General features: G+C 35.0%; 1 protein-coding gene across 2 annotated transcripts in view; it reads left to right on the top strand.

Annotated features, from left to right (window-relative positions):
- The window catches only part of DNAJC12 (DnaJ heat shock protein family (Hsp40) member C12), a 31088-nt gene that overhangs the window by 3297 nt on the left and 9851 nt on the right, over window positions 1–17940 (top strand). For both annotated transcript variants that reach the window (XM_039871930.1, XM_039871931.1), the window contains exons 2-3: window positions 3594–3672; window positions 14012–14151. In XM_039871930.1, coding sequence (XP_039727864.1) covers window positions 3594–3672; window positions 14012–14151 — 219 coding nt within the window. The remainder of the gene's footprint in view (window positions 1–3593; window positions 3673–14011; window positions 14152–17940) is intronic.

Genomic DNA, 17940 nt, shown 5'->3' with positions numbered 1-17940 from the left:
GTTTTCTCATGATTAGACTGAAGTTGTATGTTTTTGGAAAGAACACTGCAGAAGTAGTGTAGTACCTTTCTCAACGTCAGGGGTACATGATGTTGATGATATATCTTATTGACCTTGATCACTTGGTTAAGGTGGGGTCTGTCAGTTTTTTTCTGCCAGGTTTTTCCACAATAGGGTTAATTATGTCCCCTTTTGTAATTAACAAGTATCTTGGTGAAGATTCTTTGAGACTCTAGTGTTTCTCCTCAAAATTACACCCATTGATTTTAGCATCCTTTGGTGGGTCTTGCCTGTTACAGTTACTACTATGTGTTTGCCTGATGGTGACTTTCTATTTTCCTCATTCATTTTACCTTTATTACTTGGAATTTTCTGTAAAGAAAAACTATCTTTTCTTTCATATTTATTTATTTATTCAACTATTTTTGTTACTATGGATTAATAGATCATGTATTTTATGGATTATAACCCAATACTACCATTATATATTTTGTGGCTCAAATTGTTTCTTTAGCTCATGTTTTAATTAATTATCATTCGATTAGATTGATGTAGGATGATCTCTCATGGAATTTATTTCAGGGATATTATTAATATCTGGAAGTTTGTATGAAAAATCCAATTTCAAACTAAGTGAATTGAAATAATGGATACTTATTAACCCATTTATTAAAACGAGTTTTCTCTTTTCTGCAGCATATTTTGCAGTATGTAAATTTTCTTCACTAGAATCAGTTCATTCTTTTAATGAATAAATCACAATTTTCAGAAAGCTCCGATTATACTACAGTCATGTTATTTGAAGAACATCTGTCAGTCTGTAATCAAGTATTTATTTAACATTTGGCATTGGGCCAGTACTAGAAGTGATGGGGGTGGGGGCGGGAACAAAACAAAACAAAAAAATGAGACATGGCGCAAGTGTTTAAAGAACTTAGCATCTAGGTGAGGAACCAAAGCTAATACACAGAAAACAATCTGAGAACAAATAAATACTGTGCTATGTGGTACTGTCTATAAGTGCAACAGGAATTAAAGAAAGAATATCTGAGAAAACTTCAGAGAATAGATGGGGCTTGAAATGATCTCACTTGATCAAAAGTTAGATGTATGGAGAAAGAGACAGAAGGCATTTGTGTGGCCAGGGAAAACTGGACAAGATCCATCCAAGTGGGGATCAGATTAGTCTCTATTACACACTGTAGTATTTCTTGGCACAGATCAAAATATTGTGCTAATAGGATAGGAAAAGATATGTTTTTAACTTTTAAATGTGGAGTATGAAGAGAGCACAAAGAAAAATGTTAACTTAAATGCTTAACATTTAGGACTATGATGTATGCATGCCAATTATGTGTGCGTATATGTATGCTATATCTATGTGTTACGTATATAAGTACATGCACATGTGTGTATATATTTATACATTTTTGGAGTCAGACTGCCTGAGTTCAAATCCTGATTCTCATTTACTAGCTGTTTGACCTTGGGAAGATAACTTTTCTATGTCTGACTTCCTAATTTGCGAAATTGTAATAATAACAGTACCCAACTCATAGAGTTGTTGTGAGAATTAAATGAGACACTGTATGTAAAGTGCTTAGAATAGTGACTGGCACATAGTAAGTCTCCATAAATCTTAGCTATTATTATTATTATCATTGTTATAGATATATATGTACGGATATACATATACATGTATATGTATATGTATATACATATCCCTTTTGAGGTAAAACATGAATTTATACTGCACAAGATGCTTTGTAAGTTACCTTTTCTCATAGAAATACATTATACAAATTTTCTCAGATTATTGAAAATCTTCTGCTACAAAATGATTTTTTAATGACTGTAAAATATCTCAGCCTATAGCTGTATTACGATTAATTTTAACAGGCATCCTAATACTGGACACAAAGGTTTTTGTTTAAAATTCATAGCCTTCTACTCATTGAACCTTTTTATAACTAAATCCTTATCTCCTTAGACAAATTTCTAGAATTGAAATTGTTAAAGGTGTGAAAAAAATATATGTATACCAATTGCTTTCCAGAAAATTTGCATCTATATACATCCTCACCCAGTTAGAACATGAGAATATTCAGTTCTTTGTAATTTGAATAACACTGGTAGTTATCACCTCTTGGATGTTAAAATTTGTTTGATAACAAGCAAAGTTGAACGTTTTTGTTTGTTTACTGGCCAACAGGATAGGGTGTTCTCCAGATCACTGAACATTGAATAAAGAAGGCAGTGGACCTTGACATAGTGGGCCTCACCTGCCCTTGGGTTGCACTTGGTAATGGGAACATGAGGATGGGGATGCTAGGAGATAAGCAGAATGTGTTCAAGACAAATTAACCCACTTTACGAGTTAGTTTACCCAGAAACAGCCTTGTGTAGGAGGTTTGTGATAAACTTTGTGACAGTAAAGCTATGAAAAGTACCGAAAGATAAGTATGGACTATTCTTAATTTTTAAAATATGAAACTAGCAAAATACAAAAAATATAAAGAAGAAATTAACAATCACACACATTAGCAGTACTGGGAATTAACCATTTTGACATATTTGCTTCCATGTGCTAATATCAGAATGTTTCCTAATGGAATGTTTCCTAATACTAGAATGTTTCCTAGGAAATATTAAAAATTAAAAAATAAAACAACAACAATCCCCCCCCAAATTTCTACCTCTGATAGATAGTCATAATTTTATCCATTTATGTTATTAAAATCTTCCAAGATATATATGTAAATATGCATATAAATGTGTGAAAAATGCCTTGAAGGATATAACCTGTTATCTTGGGGAAAGAGGGTAAAGGGGATTTTACTTTTTATTCTGTATTGATAGAAATTGTTTTCAAAGAGAGATTGTGAGTATTCAAAAATTACTTGTTAACTAAAAATGCTTACTACTAGAATCTTTAGAATATTTAATATTTTAAAATAAAAAAGCAAGTTATTCTCAATTTTCTTTGTTATATAAACAGGCTATGGTGACTGATGGTTATAGGGAGTACTAGGAAGAGGAAACACAATTAATTACAGTTCTTAACAGGAAGTCTGTCTCTTCCTATTATTCCAAGGGATTCTCAGTAGATGCTTAACAAGGAAAAGAATAGAATTATTAGTCTAGGTTTTTTTACACAGGCATGTCTAATACAGCCTGACTTTGATTGTAAAAGCGAAGAATTTTTTAATGAGAATTGATTAAGGATGACATGGAACTGGTAAAAATATGTTTCTTCTGCCATGGGTCTTATGACAATATTGAGCTGAGCTGCTTGAGAATTCATTATTCCCTGAATAATGAATGTTGGTTAAGCAAGTTAATGAATAATGAATGTTGGTTAAGCAGTAACAAGTTAAATTGTCATCACAGACCACTATTTGAATAGAAACTTTTACTGGATACTTTCTGAATTTTGTTACCGAGGAAATTGTTTCTTAGAGTAAAAAGTCAAAATACAAATATAAGGATCAAAGTGAAAAGTTGAGTTGGTCATGGCTGTTTTGGGAAGGACTGATGTCCAACTTCTTCCTTCATGCCATTTAGATTTTTCTAAACATTGATTTCTGTTTTAGGTTGAACAAATACTGGCAGAATTTAAGGTCAGAGCCCTAGAATGTCATCCTGACAAACATCCAGAAAACTCCAAAGCTGGTAGGTATTTAACAGCTGTTTCTCATGAAAATGGATAGCATGTAGAACTAAAAACCATTGAATAGTAACTTAATTTTCTTTTATCTGTTATGCTCAAACTTATTCTTTCATTCAATGCCAAATAATTTTTTCACACTATTAGATGGTAGGAGAGGAAGGAAACTTGTAGTGGTCTAATAGTGGTCATTTAATATCCATTTTTCTTTCTACTATAATGTGCTTCTTCATGGTTTGAAATTTGTCCAGTTTATGATTTATTTCACTAGTCCTGGAGTGTTAGCATGACTTAAATATGTTTGTTACCAGGTGGTTATCTTGATGAGAACTTTGCTGTGTTTTCTTCATTTTGGGGACCTGAATAAGTCCATATGTGATTCAGTATGTATGCCATTATATGATAAATGTCCATATATATTGTAATATATTCATACTTTTGTTTTTTCTTGATCATAATTTAAATTCTGTTGTAGTAAATTTAGACATAAATGCTTATGTATATCTCAGCCTGAAAAAATACAAACCAATAATCCTTCCTTAACCTGTCTCCCTCCTGCTTCTCTCCTATTTCTGTCCACTTGAGAGCCAAACTTCCTGAAAAAGAGGTCCACAGTTGATGTCTTTACATCCCTTACACTCAGTTTTTGATTTATCCCAGTCTGACTTCCCCTTCACCTCTCCTGGAAACTGCTCTCATAATAGTCCTCAAGGACTTCCTGGCTGCTGAAGTTAATGGTCGCTTTTATATCTTCCCTGACCATGCACTCCTTCTTTAAACACTTTTTTCTTTTAGTTATCAGGTTATGTACTCATGCTTTTCCTCCAGCCTCCTAATCTGCTCTGTCTCCTTTGTGACTCCTTCTCTGCTGCCCTAAGGTTCTTTCCCAAACTCTCTTCTGGGCTTACTCTCCACTTTCTCTCTGGGGTCTTGTCCAGGTCTGCGGCTTCAATCATTAGCTCTCTGTTGATGGTTCTCAAATCTATCCTTAACTCAGTTCTCATTTCTCATCTTCAGACTGTAGTTTTGACTGCTTCTTGGAAATCTCTATTTGGAGGCCTTTCAAAGTCAGCCTGTCAGAAAGTGGACTAACTCATTATTCTCCTCTCACCCTCTCTAAAATCTCTCTCATTTTTCGATGTTTCTCTATCTCAATGAATGGCACCATTGTCCATTCGGTTGGCCAGGCAAAAACCTTGCCTCCTTCCACTCCCTCATGTCTACATCTGGTTGATTACCAGATGCTGGTGATTTACCTTCCATATCTCTCTCCTGTAGGTCCTCTTCCCTTCATCCTCACAGCCACCACAGTAGGTTAGATACCATCATTTCATGCCTGGATCCCTACAGCACTCTTTTAATTGTTTCACACTGCAGATAGTTATCTTGCTTTTTTAATTATGGAAAAAATAAAAGATTTAATATGTACAAAAAGATATAAAGAATACTATAACAAATTCCATGTATGTACCACCCAGCTTAAAACTTCACCAATGCAGCTGAAGCCTCTTGTGTATTCCTACCCTGAATTTATCCTCATGGTAGGTAATACTATCTTAAATTTGATAATTTTGTTTACTATATGTTTATACTATAGGTATACGTATGCTATGGACATATATATGTGATTTTTCTATAAGAAAAATATTATGATTAAGACCTATCTATAACTCCACAGTGCACAAATGAAAAAACCGAAACTCTTCTTTCATTAAAAAAGTTTTCACTTATCTTATAGCTCATTATTAACTTTTTAAAAGAAATTATTGATCCCTTTGATTGGTATAAACAAAGAACTTTCCAATATATGAAGTCATTGTTTTGGTTAGATATTTACCTATTACTTTTGCTTGATTGATTTTCCCCTTTTTATTAATGCATAACTTGTTTAAAGCAACAAGTTGAGTCATAAGTATAAACTTGATACATTTTTGTCTATGCATAACCAGTTTAACCACCGCCCGGATAAAGGCGTAGAACATTCCCAGCGCTCCAGAAGTCCCTTTTCGTATCTTGTTCAAAGTCAGCACTCTCTCCCATTTTTGCATCTCTATGGCCATTGATTAGTTTTGCCTGGCTTTGAATTTCATGTAATCATACAATATGTACTCTTTTGTGTGTGACTCCTTTTGCTTTACATTATGTTTGTGATATTCACCTATGTTGTACGTGTAGCAAGAGTTCATTCTTTGTCATTGGTGAACCTTTAGGTACAAACACCCTCATACTGTGCCTCTCCTTATCTCTCCATTTTCATTTTCTCTCCTCTGCCACAGTTACAACTCCATGTTTTAACCACTCAGAACTACCTTAGTTCCATAAGGTGCCTTGGTTTCTACAGATCTTAATGCCTGTTGCTTCCTCTGCCTGGGACACCCTTGAGGCCTGCACGCCTCCCTGTCCTGCTTTGACTGGCTAGGTCATGCTCCTCTGTCAGGTCCCCGCTTAGCTGTCACTTCCTTCAGGAAGTCATGTGTGCCCCCGCTACCCAGAGCAGCCTGTATGTCAGGCGGCAAACTATCAGACCATCTCCTTGTTGCCTGTTTCCTTATTAGTCATACTGGAAATCAGTGAGGCAGATCTCTTGCTTATCTTGTTCACAGCAGTATGCCCCTCACCTAGCATAGCACTTACCATGGAGGACTCCTACTTTGTGCAAATGATTTCTTGAATGAGTGAATAAATGAATTTATGAACATTTCTTTAGGAGACATAGTAATTAGTTCTCTGAACTCAAGTTAATATTAAGATAGATGACCTAACAGAAAAGTATAAAAAATTTGATAAACGGTTAAAAACAACTACCACCTCCAGGTTATTCTTTAACTGAGTTATTTTTCAGTGAAGTGTGGCTTTGAGTTGTTTCTCTGTCATGGCAAACAGTTTCTCTTTGGGATACACAGTGAATCACTGTGCAATCATTGCCATTTCTTGTCGCCGTAGTGATGGGAGTTTTTATGTACAGGCTACCAAGCTCCTTGTTTAGAGACACCCTGAACCGTGTAAATATTGTTTAAAATGAAAAGGTACACAGACATCAGTATCTTCCCTTGTCAGACCTGCAGTGATAGACGATTCAACCTTTGGTAGAAATTGTTTTTAAATCTGTTCAAGCATCTGTTTACTCAATTTGGATTAATAAGACTTTCTGAAAATGTAAGTGGTGCTTTACACACTTGGAGAAGGATTAAGGCTACTGATAAAAAATAGTTTAAGATGTTAAACAAAAATTCACCCAGATGCTGTTTTTAAATTGACAGAAATTCTGAGTACATCGGGCAGATTTCAAAATATATTTTGTTGAGGCGAAAAGCTAGCCTGTAGAGCAACAGCAGGTAGAAGAAATTATACTTATATATACTTTTTTGGTCCACTAAATGTAGTCTCAACTATTGCCATTGAAATTACTGATATGTTAGTATAATGGAGTAGTAAATATGAACAAAGGCTTGTCTGTCTGGATTGCTCCTAGCTCCCACATGTGAGCTTTGACCTTGATCAACCTCCCTGAGCCTCAGCATTCTCATGGGTAAAATAAGTAGACTACTAGTATATTACTTCATGTGTCTGCTGTGAAGATTAAATGAGGTGTCTTGCATGTGGGAAGAGCTCAATGAATGTTGGCAATTATGTCAGTGGACTTTCTTTTCTTGTTTTGATGCAACACTCCAAGATAAAAATTTAACAAAATGGGATACTTTTCTTTTTTGTTACTTTTTTGTAAGTTACTATTAGATCTTTCTTGCTTTCATTAAAAAAAAAAAAATGCTAAATCTAAGGCTTTTAGAAATCCCTTCCCCCTTCTAGGTGTGAATGATAGAAACAGGACTTGTCGTGCTATAGAGACTATGTCACTGAACTCAAAAGATCCTGGCTGGTGCTCTGGCCAGTTCCGTATGTACACATGACAATAACTGTTTCAGGTCAATGCCTTATTAACTTCTCTTTCATCCTGGAGAAAAAGGTCAAAGGTTCTCAAAGATATTTTTGTTATTGATTTGCAGGCTTCAAAGACATTGGGATATTTGAAGAAGGGGAGATTTTGTCTCTTGCTGACATCTTTCAATGTCTCAAAATTTTCCTACTTTAAAAACTCTTTATTGCTTCTTTCCCTTAGAATAAAAATAACATACAGCAATAAATCATATTGTAAGAGAAAGTCCACTCTTATCTCTCCCTTCCAGAGAACTGCTATTAACAGTTGATGTATTTTTCTCCAGACTTTTTTCAAAGCATGTTCTGACATTATGATTATTATGATTATTATTGTTATTTCTCAAGTAATTGTAAGTTTTCTGCATTTAAACTGTGGCTGTAATAATACAAATTCTGTTGTGAAATATGAATTTAGAAGAACCTCTGTATTTTCAAAGCAGACCACGGAGTTAAATCAGAATGTCTCTGGAAGGTTCCAGCATCATTTGTAAGCTTATAAAATGAGATCTCTCTTCTCAGAATGGTAAATATTTATCTTGTGTGATTCATTTGATTAACTGTGATGTTAAAGTACAAATATAAACCCCAACTCGTTGTTATTAAATGTGGCGAAGAGGATGGAATAAGGAAAAGGCCACCTAACAGGAAAGATAAGTTCTTTTGCTTTCTGCTTATCGACTATTGTTGAGGGATTGACCTCAGAATAATTCCCAGCAGGCTTCTTTTGTTCTGGAAACTCCGGAAAACACACCAACAGTAATGTGCAAAGAGAAAGTGACTCATAGATAAATATGTAAATCCTTACAACCCCTGCTCTGCTAGTAACTGGTATGTGCGTCTGGTGATAATGAGTTTTTTTATTCCTGTTGGAAAAAATGACATCTAATTTATACAGAGGAACATTTACACTGTCATCAGCAACAAGAAGGATTGCTCACTGGAGTGAGCTGATAAGACGAGATGCTTTTTATTTGTTTGTTTTCCTGTAGCTTTCTTTTTTAAAATAATTTTTTATTTTTCAATTACAGTTAACATACAATATTATATTAGTTTCAGGTGTACAAAATGGTGATTCAACATTTATATAACTAGTGAAGTGATCATCCCAGTAAATCTAGTATCCATCTGACACCATACACAGTTATTACAATATTATTGATTATATTCCTTATGCTGTACTTTATATCCCCATGACTATTTTGTAACTACCAATTTGTAGTTCTTATTCTCTTCTTTTTCACCCATTTTCCCTGGCGACCATCAAAATGTTCTCTATATCTATGAGTTTGTTTCTGTTTTTGTTTGTTTATTTTGTTCTTTAGATTCCACAAGTAAGTGAAATTGTATGGTATTTGTCTTTGTCTGTCTTATTCCACTCAGCAGAAAACCCTCTAGGTCCATCCATGTTGTTGCAGATGGAAAGATTTCATTCTTTTTTTTTTTATGGTAGAGTGATATTCCATTGTATATATGTACCACCTCTTCTTTATCTATTCATCCATCGATGGACACCCATGTTGCCTCTGTATCTTGGCTATTGTAAATAATGCTGCAATGAACATTAGATGCCTACAAGAGACTCACTTCAGATCGAAAGACACATACAGACTGAAAGTAAAAGGATAGAAATAGTTATTTCATGAAAATGGAAACAAACAAAAAGCTGAGGTAACAATACTTATACCAGACAAAATAGACTTTAAAACAAAGTCTATAAAAAGAGACAAAGAAGGACCCAGTAATCCTACTTCTGGGTATTTATCTGAAGAAACCAAAAACGCTATTTTAAAGGGACATGTGTATCTGGTAGCTTTCAATAGCCCCATCTTCAGGTTCTTTTCTTTAACCCATTGATTGCTACTGCCTTCAGTGGTGATATTAAATAGTTAATTGCCTTTAGGTATCTGTGCTATCCAGCTTTGGAGCAGGTTCCTGGGGGTGCCCTCTGTGGTGGGCTGTGTCTCTGATCGCTGGTGCAATACTTGAAGTGGTGGTGTTTGGGGGGATGGAGTCTCAGGAAGAGCAGCTCTTTACTGACTGGGGTACAGAATTATTTCAGTATTTTCACAGTTGGTGTGGAGGTACCGTCAGTATTGACTTCACATTTGCTCTTGCACCTGTTTGAAAGGATTTTGACTATTTCTCATGAGGTATTTTAAAGCACTATCAGGGTAATTTAAATTATTTTTCCCAATGATACTATTGAAACGTTCCTAATTCACAAAATGTTGTAAGGATATGTGTCATTTCTTTGGTGCTTGGAGCTCAGGGAATAGTACTATATGAATATCTTTATATTCACACTCAAAATAGGAAGCATTCATTCATTCATTCATTCATTCAGTTAAGAAATGCTTTTTGAGCACCTGCTCCACTGCAAGGGATACAGCAGAGAACAGAAGTGATAAAGTCTCTGCCCTCATGTAGTTTGTATTCTGGTAGAGGAGACAGATCATAAACAAATAACTGTATAATGTCAGAAGGTATGTACTATGAAGAAAAGTAAATAGAGCAGGGAGATAAAGGAATGGGGCTGATGGGGTGAGTAGCATTTTATATAGCATGGTCAGAGAAGACCCCCATTGACAAGACGGTGTCTAAGCCAACATCTAAAGAAAACAACATGTGAATGCCTGGGATAAAAGTATTCTTAGTAGAAAGGATAGCAAGTGCCGAGGCCCTGAGGCTGAAGTGGGCTTGGGATACTCAAGGAATAGCAGGGGAACTACTATGGCTGTAGCAAAGGGAGATGGGACAAAGTAGAAGAAAATGAGATCAGAAAAGGAAGAGCGGGTAGAGGGCAGGCAGAGCATCTCAGACCTATTAGCCATGGTAAGAATGTTTTATTTTATTCTAAGAGAAATGAGAAGTCTTTGGAAATCATTCTGAGCAGAGGAGTGATATTATATGACTTATTTTTTAAAAGATTACTCTGACTGCTGCGTGGAAAATAGACCGAGGCAAAGGCAGGAAGGTCTGTTGAGAAACTACTATAATAATCTAGCCAAGAGAGGATCGGGGCTTTGACCAGAGCAGTGGCAGTGGAGGTGATGACAAGAGGTCAGATCTTGGGACTGTTCTAAAGGAAGAACCATGAAGGTTTGCTAATGCATTAGAAATGATATGCAAGAGGAAGAGCAGAGTCAAGGACGACTCCAAGTGTATAGAAAACTAATGAAATATTTCCTTACTCCCCAAGCAGAAACCAGTCTTGTCTCTATATTTCTATTTTTCACATTGTCTTGAAATGATTTATTTATGTGTGCTTTACCAGACTCTGAGCTTCTCAAGGGCACAACCTGGATCTTATTGATGAATGATGAAGTTTTTATTATCCCTGAAGGTGGAGGAGGAAGTGAGGATTGGCGGGTAGCATGCTTTGTAGGAAAATGGAAGGGTCAGGAGGACAGTCAAGCGGAGAACACTAGTTCGCTGGCCTGGCAGGCTTGGGTTTGAATTGTGGCTCCTTCATTTGAAGCTTTGGGATTTTGGGCCAGTTACATTAACCTCCTAAAGACTTAGGTTTCGTAAAATGGGAATAATAGTAATAATAATATTCACCTCATAAGGTTGTTGTGAAAAAAAAAGAAACTCTGTTCTCATTAGCAATAACTTCCCATTTCCTTTGCCCAGTCCCTGGCAACTGCAAATCTACTTACTGTTCTCTATAGATTTGTCTATTCTGGATATTTCATATAAATAGAATCATTTAGTATGTGACCTTTTGTCACTGGCTACTTTCATTTAGCACAATGTTTTTGAGGCTTGTTCACATTGTAGCATGTATCAGTACTTCATTTCTTTTTGTGTCTGAATGATAGTTCCATTATATGGATATACCATATTTTGTTTATCCATTTGTCTGTTGATGGACATTTGTGAGTTTTGAGTTGTTTCTACTTTTTGGGTAGTATGAATAATGCTGCTATGAACATCTGTCTACAAGTTTTTGTGTGGATATATGTTTTCAGTTCTCTTGAGTTTGTACAGTTGTCCTTTGGTATCCATTGGGGATTGGTTCCAGGACCCCTGTGGATACCAAAAGTCCCTTGTACAAAGTGCTGCAGTATTTGCATATAACCTACTTGATTATAATTATAGTAACTAATACAATGTAAATCCTATGTAAGTAGTTGTTATACTATATTGTTAGGGAATAAGAACAAGAAAAAATAGTGTACGTGTTCAATATAGATGAGCATCAAAGGCTTGACTACACAGTACACATCAGCAACAATTAACATTTTTTTCCAAATATTTTTGTTCAACGATTGTTGAATACATGGATGCTGAACCTGCAGAAACAGAGAACTGACTGTACTTATGGTTGGAATTCTTGGATCATATGGTAACTCTACATTTAACATTTTGAGGAACTGCCAAACTGTTTTTCAAAGCAGCTACACTGTTTGACAATCCTACCTGCAATGTATAAGTCTTCCAATTTCTCCACATCCTCACCAACATTTGTATTTATCTATCTTTTTATTTTAGCCATTCTAGTGAGTGTGAAGTGGTATCTCACTGTGATTTTGATTTGTATTTCTTCGATGATTAATGATGTTAAACATCTTCTCATGTGTTTATTTGCCATTTATATATCTTTGGAGAATTATCTATTTAAATCTTTTGCCAATTTTAAAATTAGGTTATTGGTCTTATTGGGTTATTAGAGTTCTTTATAAAAATTAGATACAAATCCCATATCAGATTTATGATTTGCCAATATTTTATCCCATTCCATAGCTTGTCTTTTCACTTTCTTGAGTGTTCTTTGTATCACAAAAATTTCAATTTTGATAAAATGCAATTTTCTATTTTTTTCTTTTGTTGCTTGTGCTTGTACTTTTAGAGTCATATTTAAGGAGCCATTGCCTAACCCAAGGTCACAAAGATTTGCTCGTATATTTTTTCTTAGAGATTTTTAGTTTTAGCTTTTGCATGTAGGTCTAAGATTCATTTTGAGTTAATATTTGCATATGGTATGAGGTAGGGATCCAACTTCCTTCTTTTGTATGTGGATATTGGTTGTCCCAGACTATTTGTTGAAAAGACTGTTTTTCTCAATTGAATTGTCTTGGTACTCTTGTGGAAATCCAGTTGACCATAAAAGTGAAGGTTTGCTTCTGGACTCTCAATATTTTATTTATTTATGTTTATCCTTTTGCCAATTCCACACTGTTTTTGTTTCTGGAGCTTTGTAAAAAGTTTTAAATAGGGAAGTGTGAGTTCTTCCATCTTTGTTCTTTCAAGTTATTTTGATTATTCTGGGTCCCTTGCATTTGCATATGGATTTTAGGATCAACTTTCAATTTCTGCAAAAAAAAAGGCAGCAGAGATTCTGATAGAGATGGTTTTGAATGTGTAGATCAGCTTGCGGAGTATTACGATTTTAGCAATATTAGGTCTTCTGATCCATGAGCATGGATGTCTTTCTATTTATTTAGATATTTCTTTCAACAATGTTTATAGTTTTCAGTGTATTATTCTTACACTTCTTTTGTTAGTATTTTTCTAAATATTTTATTCTTTTTGATGCTACTATAAATAGAATTGGTTTCTTAATTTCATATTGCTCATTGCTAATGTATAGAAACATAATTGATTTTCATATATTGATCTTCTATCCTACTCTATAGAATGTTTTAACTTCACTGAGGAACATGACTGACATTGGAAGTGTTTCCAACAGGGCCATAAAAGGTTTCTATTGTATGCCACTAGGTCAAATAGGTCAATGACAAAGCTACCATTTATCACGCATCTACCATGTTATTTCCTATGTTTAAAACTTCCCAATAGCTTCCCATTGCTCTTACAACAAAAAACAGACTAGAATCCTTAGCATGACCTCTGAAATCATGGATACTGTGTCCTTGTCTGTTCTGTAGCCCCATCCTTCATTATTCTCCCCATGACCCTGTGTCTTCAGCCACACTGGCATCCTGTACTTCCTTTAAATCACCATGCCTTAGGGTGTTTATTTATAATATTTCTCTAGCCTTGTCCCTACCCTCCCTGAAAACTACTACTAAAAATGTAGTTTTTTTTTTTTTACTAGACAAAATTATGATTTTCCACAGTGTTTATAAATGTCTAGCCCACTAAATAGATCATGTCTATTGTTCACACCTGTGTCATTAACACCTGGAACAGCACCTGACAATTACTAGAGCTCAGTAAAAGGAGTGGATAAACTGTGAGCCAGGTACTTTACATACATGATCTCACTCGTCCTTATGATACACTTTAGAAATGAGGAGACTTAAGTTTTACAAGGTGAACTGGCCCAAGGTCACACAGCTAGTCAGTAGCAGACACATATTCCAGTGAGATCAGTTCGATTGTTTGAGAGTTTAAAATAACTCCTCAGAGAAAGAAGTTTTCATCTTTTGATTTGTTTTCCAGTGGAGACTTTTCAGAAACTGCAGAAGGCAAAGGAGATTCTGACTAATGAAGAAAGTCGAGCCCGCTATGACCACTGGCGAAAGAGCCAAATAACGATGCCATTCCAGCAGTGGGAAACTTTGAGTGACTCAGTGAAAATGGTAGGTGTTCCTGGGGTGAAGTGAATTATGAAACTCAGGCTGCCTATGGATTAGATATCTTTATTTAGTAGCTTAAAGAGTCAACAAGGAATAGGAGTGAGAAGACCAAGAAGCTGGAAAAATCTGGATATAATTCACAAAATCTCGTGAAAGGAAATTGAATGGATCAATGCCAGAATAGCCCATATCTACATTTGTCAGTTTCTTGGGCTGTTTGATTCATTATATACACTACTCATTATTATTTACTGTTTATACATTATGATAATTGTGCTTCTCAAATTGCTCATATAAAACTGCGGAATTTTGAATGATTGTATAGTCATCTCCTCCATCTTTTTGGTTCATATCAGCCTGTTTTCTTCTTGAGGCTGATAAATCCATAAAAACACAGGATCTGACTAATCAAAGAAAACTATAAATTATTTGTAAATAATTTCTGTTACAAATTCTGGTGAAAGAATTATTAGATAGTTGCTGAGGGACTTTAAACCATCGTTATCTTCATGCCACTGAAAAAGCTAAATATCAAAATAATCACTATATTTACTATATTACATATATTTATTTTGTTTTTACATTGACTTTTACATATTATAGAGAAAATGTAATTTTAAAGATTTCTGCATTGTTATGCATGACTTATTATCCAGCTTTATTTCTACGGGAACACTTTTCTATGACGTGAGACTTAGAATGCAGAAGTTACCTTATAGGCAAGTCTTCAGTGACACTTGTTAGAATTAGTCTAAAATTTGATTCACATCTTTTAAATTACAACCCTTCAGGGTCACATTTAAACTTCCTTCTTAATAGTTTTTATTTTAGGAAAACTTCAGCAAATTGTTTTTCCATTGACAAAAGATTTGTAATAGTGAGAGAGGGTCTTTGAAATAATGGGGAAGAACAGTGCAAAACTCTCCAAGTATATGGTTTAAGCCTCTCTACATAAAATGTAAACTGTTTTTTTCATCATTATGGAATGAAATGTATATTCATATGATTTCTTTAAGGTGGGTTAATTATTTTTGAAGGACTAACTGTATGATTAATGAATATATGCCCAAAATAACTGGAGAGAGAATATTTTAAAAATAGTGACTTAACTTCACATACTCAAAAGTAAGATTTTTTTTCTTTTACATTATGTATATCTGAAGTTCCTTGTTGGCATTGACTAAATCAGCATTGTTTTACCACCTCTGCTTAACCATATTTCCATTCTCCTGTGACACACTGTAACTGCAACTGAATTTGTGACCTGTACTATTCTAATGCCTTTTGATTTATAGTTCATTTTTCTTGATAATTCACTGAACTCTGTTATTTAATTTTAACCACTGTCAAATTAGCTGTGGATTAAAAAAAAAAAATTCTCCAAATCCCTGCTCTAATTTGTATTGCTGATGTCTTTCTATTAAATACCAATTTCCTGTCTCTAAAAACATTATTTCTGCTTTGAATTTAGCTTAACTGTGAACTGTTTGAGGTCTTAAAGTAATTACATTTTAGATTTTACTGCTTCTTTACATAAAACGTAAACTGTTTTGTCAGCAAAATTGAAATAGTATGCTGGCTAGCATTTGGTTTTGGATTTATTCTTATTATGGTACAAAAATGATGAGGTGCATATCTTTCTGCTTTAAATTAGGAGTGATCATTTTTCTTGCACAGTCTCCTTTGTTTGGGTAAACTTTGTTTCCGATTTGATTTTTTTTTTTTTCTTTTCCATAGTGGACTTTGAATCCCCTATACCAAGTTTCATGTGCTTTGTACCTCATTCGTTAAGACTTTCCATAAAGTTCCATTCATTCCCTTTTGTTCTCATCCTCACTGTGGCTTCTGCACGTGAAAGCCTCAGCTCTATAAACATTTTAATTATTGCTTTCTGTATTTGTTCATTTCATTTGTTCATCCTTTCACATTCACTACTTCAGAGAAATTAATAATTGTCATCCCTAATATTTAGGTCATCTATCCTTTTAAAGATAAACATCACCATTAGGAGGTTAGGGTTAGGTATATTGCATGTGCCATTCTAACAATAAAATGGTTATAACTTAGGTTTGGATTTCAGGTGACATTCACCTAAAACACATCTGCCTTTTCGCTTGCCCTACACATTTATAGATTGTTAAATCTCATAAAATCCTTCCCTTTCACATTATAAACCCTGTGTTACTGCTTTTTTATTTAAGCATTATAATCCCTCTGGAAGGAAAAACATTGGTTGGGAGCAATACTTTCAAGGCAGGACAAATTACAGTGCATTTTTGCTGCATGACACACGGGTTCATATCTGTAGGAATCCCCTTTGAGAGATTCCCTCAAATGAGCCACAGCTTCAGGAGTGACACATGTCTATCATCCAAGAATGGTGAAACTGTAACTGATATTTTTTTTCCCACCCCAGGTGCCTGTCACTTCACTAGCTATTTATTTTTCTTTTCCTTTTTAGAAGTTTCTCTTGATAGTTTAATTTGTCAAAATATTTAAAAAATTCATTCAGGTCAATGAATATGTTGGAAATGTAAGTTTAGATAGATATGTGATATTGGTTAAAAAAAGAGGAATATGAGGTGAGGGCTTCTGTAACCATGGCCTTTGGGATCTTGGGATAACTTGAAAACAGATGCCTTTCTGGCTCAGAGAATTAGGGAAATTCATCACTGTCGTGTTAAATAGTTTTAACCCAAGGGATCCAGGGTATAAATGACTCTCCCTCTAACTCCAAAATATGTGGCAGAATGCCTTTAAGATGGCTCTGTGAAAGTAGTTGCAGCAAATCCACAATCAAAATGAAGTGCTGAGAAAAATTCTCATAAGCTGTTAAAACTGTCCAACGCCACAGCAATTGCTATAAGTTTTATAAAGAGTTAATAGAAACACATTTTGGTGAATTTATTGTTTGACAAATTGCTTCTGGGAAGGCTTACTGGGGCTGCCAGTCACCTTCGCATGGACCTATTTGTCTGTTTCTGGCTGGATAACATGTCCTTGGGGTGAGGCCAGTTGGCTACAGAATACTAGCGAAGCTTCCTATTATGTGGGTATAGCCACAGTTTCCCAGTCAGATGGGAAACTGGGCAGTTCAACACCTTCTGGACCTGTTCAGGAGGCAGTCTTTCCTAATTGGATGTTATCCAAAAGCAGGTCAGAAATCACTCAGGCAAGTGAAAAATTAACTCATAGAGATCCAGGATAAAAATAATTCATTAATTTTCAGTAGTATTCAGCTGATCCATGGCTTGTCTGAGTCCATTGATTTTTTTTATTTGTCTCAATGTTTATTGGCTTGTAGACACATTTTTTTTCTATTCTAGTGTTGATCAAGGTCCAGAGTTTAAGAAAATGGCTCCCTAGATAAACAAAGAAATAAACCAAAACAACAAGCAATTCATTAAGGAAAGCTAGTAAACAAGTTAATCGAGAAGGCAGAACAACAACATACCAATTTTGCAGACCAAGGACAGTGGCCTTTGAAACCCATACTTGATGTCTGTTTAGTGTTAGTTTGGTCCATGCACACTGATTTTCTGTCTGTTGCAGTTCCTTATTTTGCTGTACACACTCTCCCCTCCCTAGTCTTCCTCTTCATCTCTATCAACCACTATCATTTGATATTTTATTTATGGTCTTTCTGTTGAACTGAGTCACTCTGCAATGGTTTGCTTGATGTTAAATATTGTTGTGCCCAACTACTAGTACCCCAGTAGGGCTGAGAAATATGTTCTGTGGATGCAGAAATAAGTGATCTAATTGGGTCCCAGCAAATTAGGCTGCTTAGCA

Source organism: Pteropus medius, unplaced genomic scaffold (genome assembly GCF_902729225.1).
Source record: "Pteropus medius unplaced genomic scaffold, Ma_sr-lr_union100, whole genome shotgun sequence".
Lineage (NCBI taxonomy): Eukaryota > Metazoa > Chordata > Mammalia > Chiroptera > Pteropodidae > Pteropus > Pteropus medius.
This window is presented reverse-complemented; position numbering and strand designations above follow the sequence as displayed.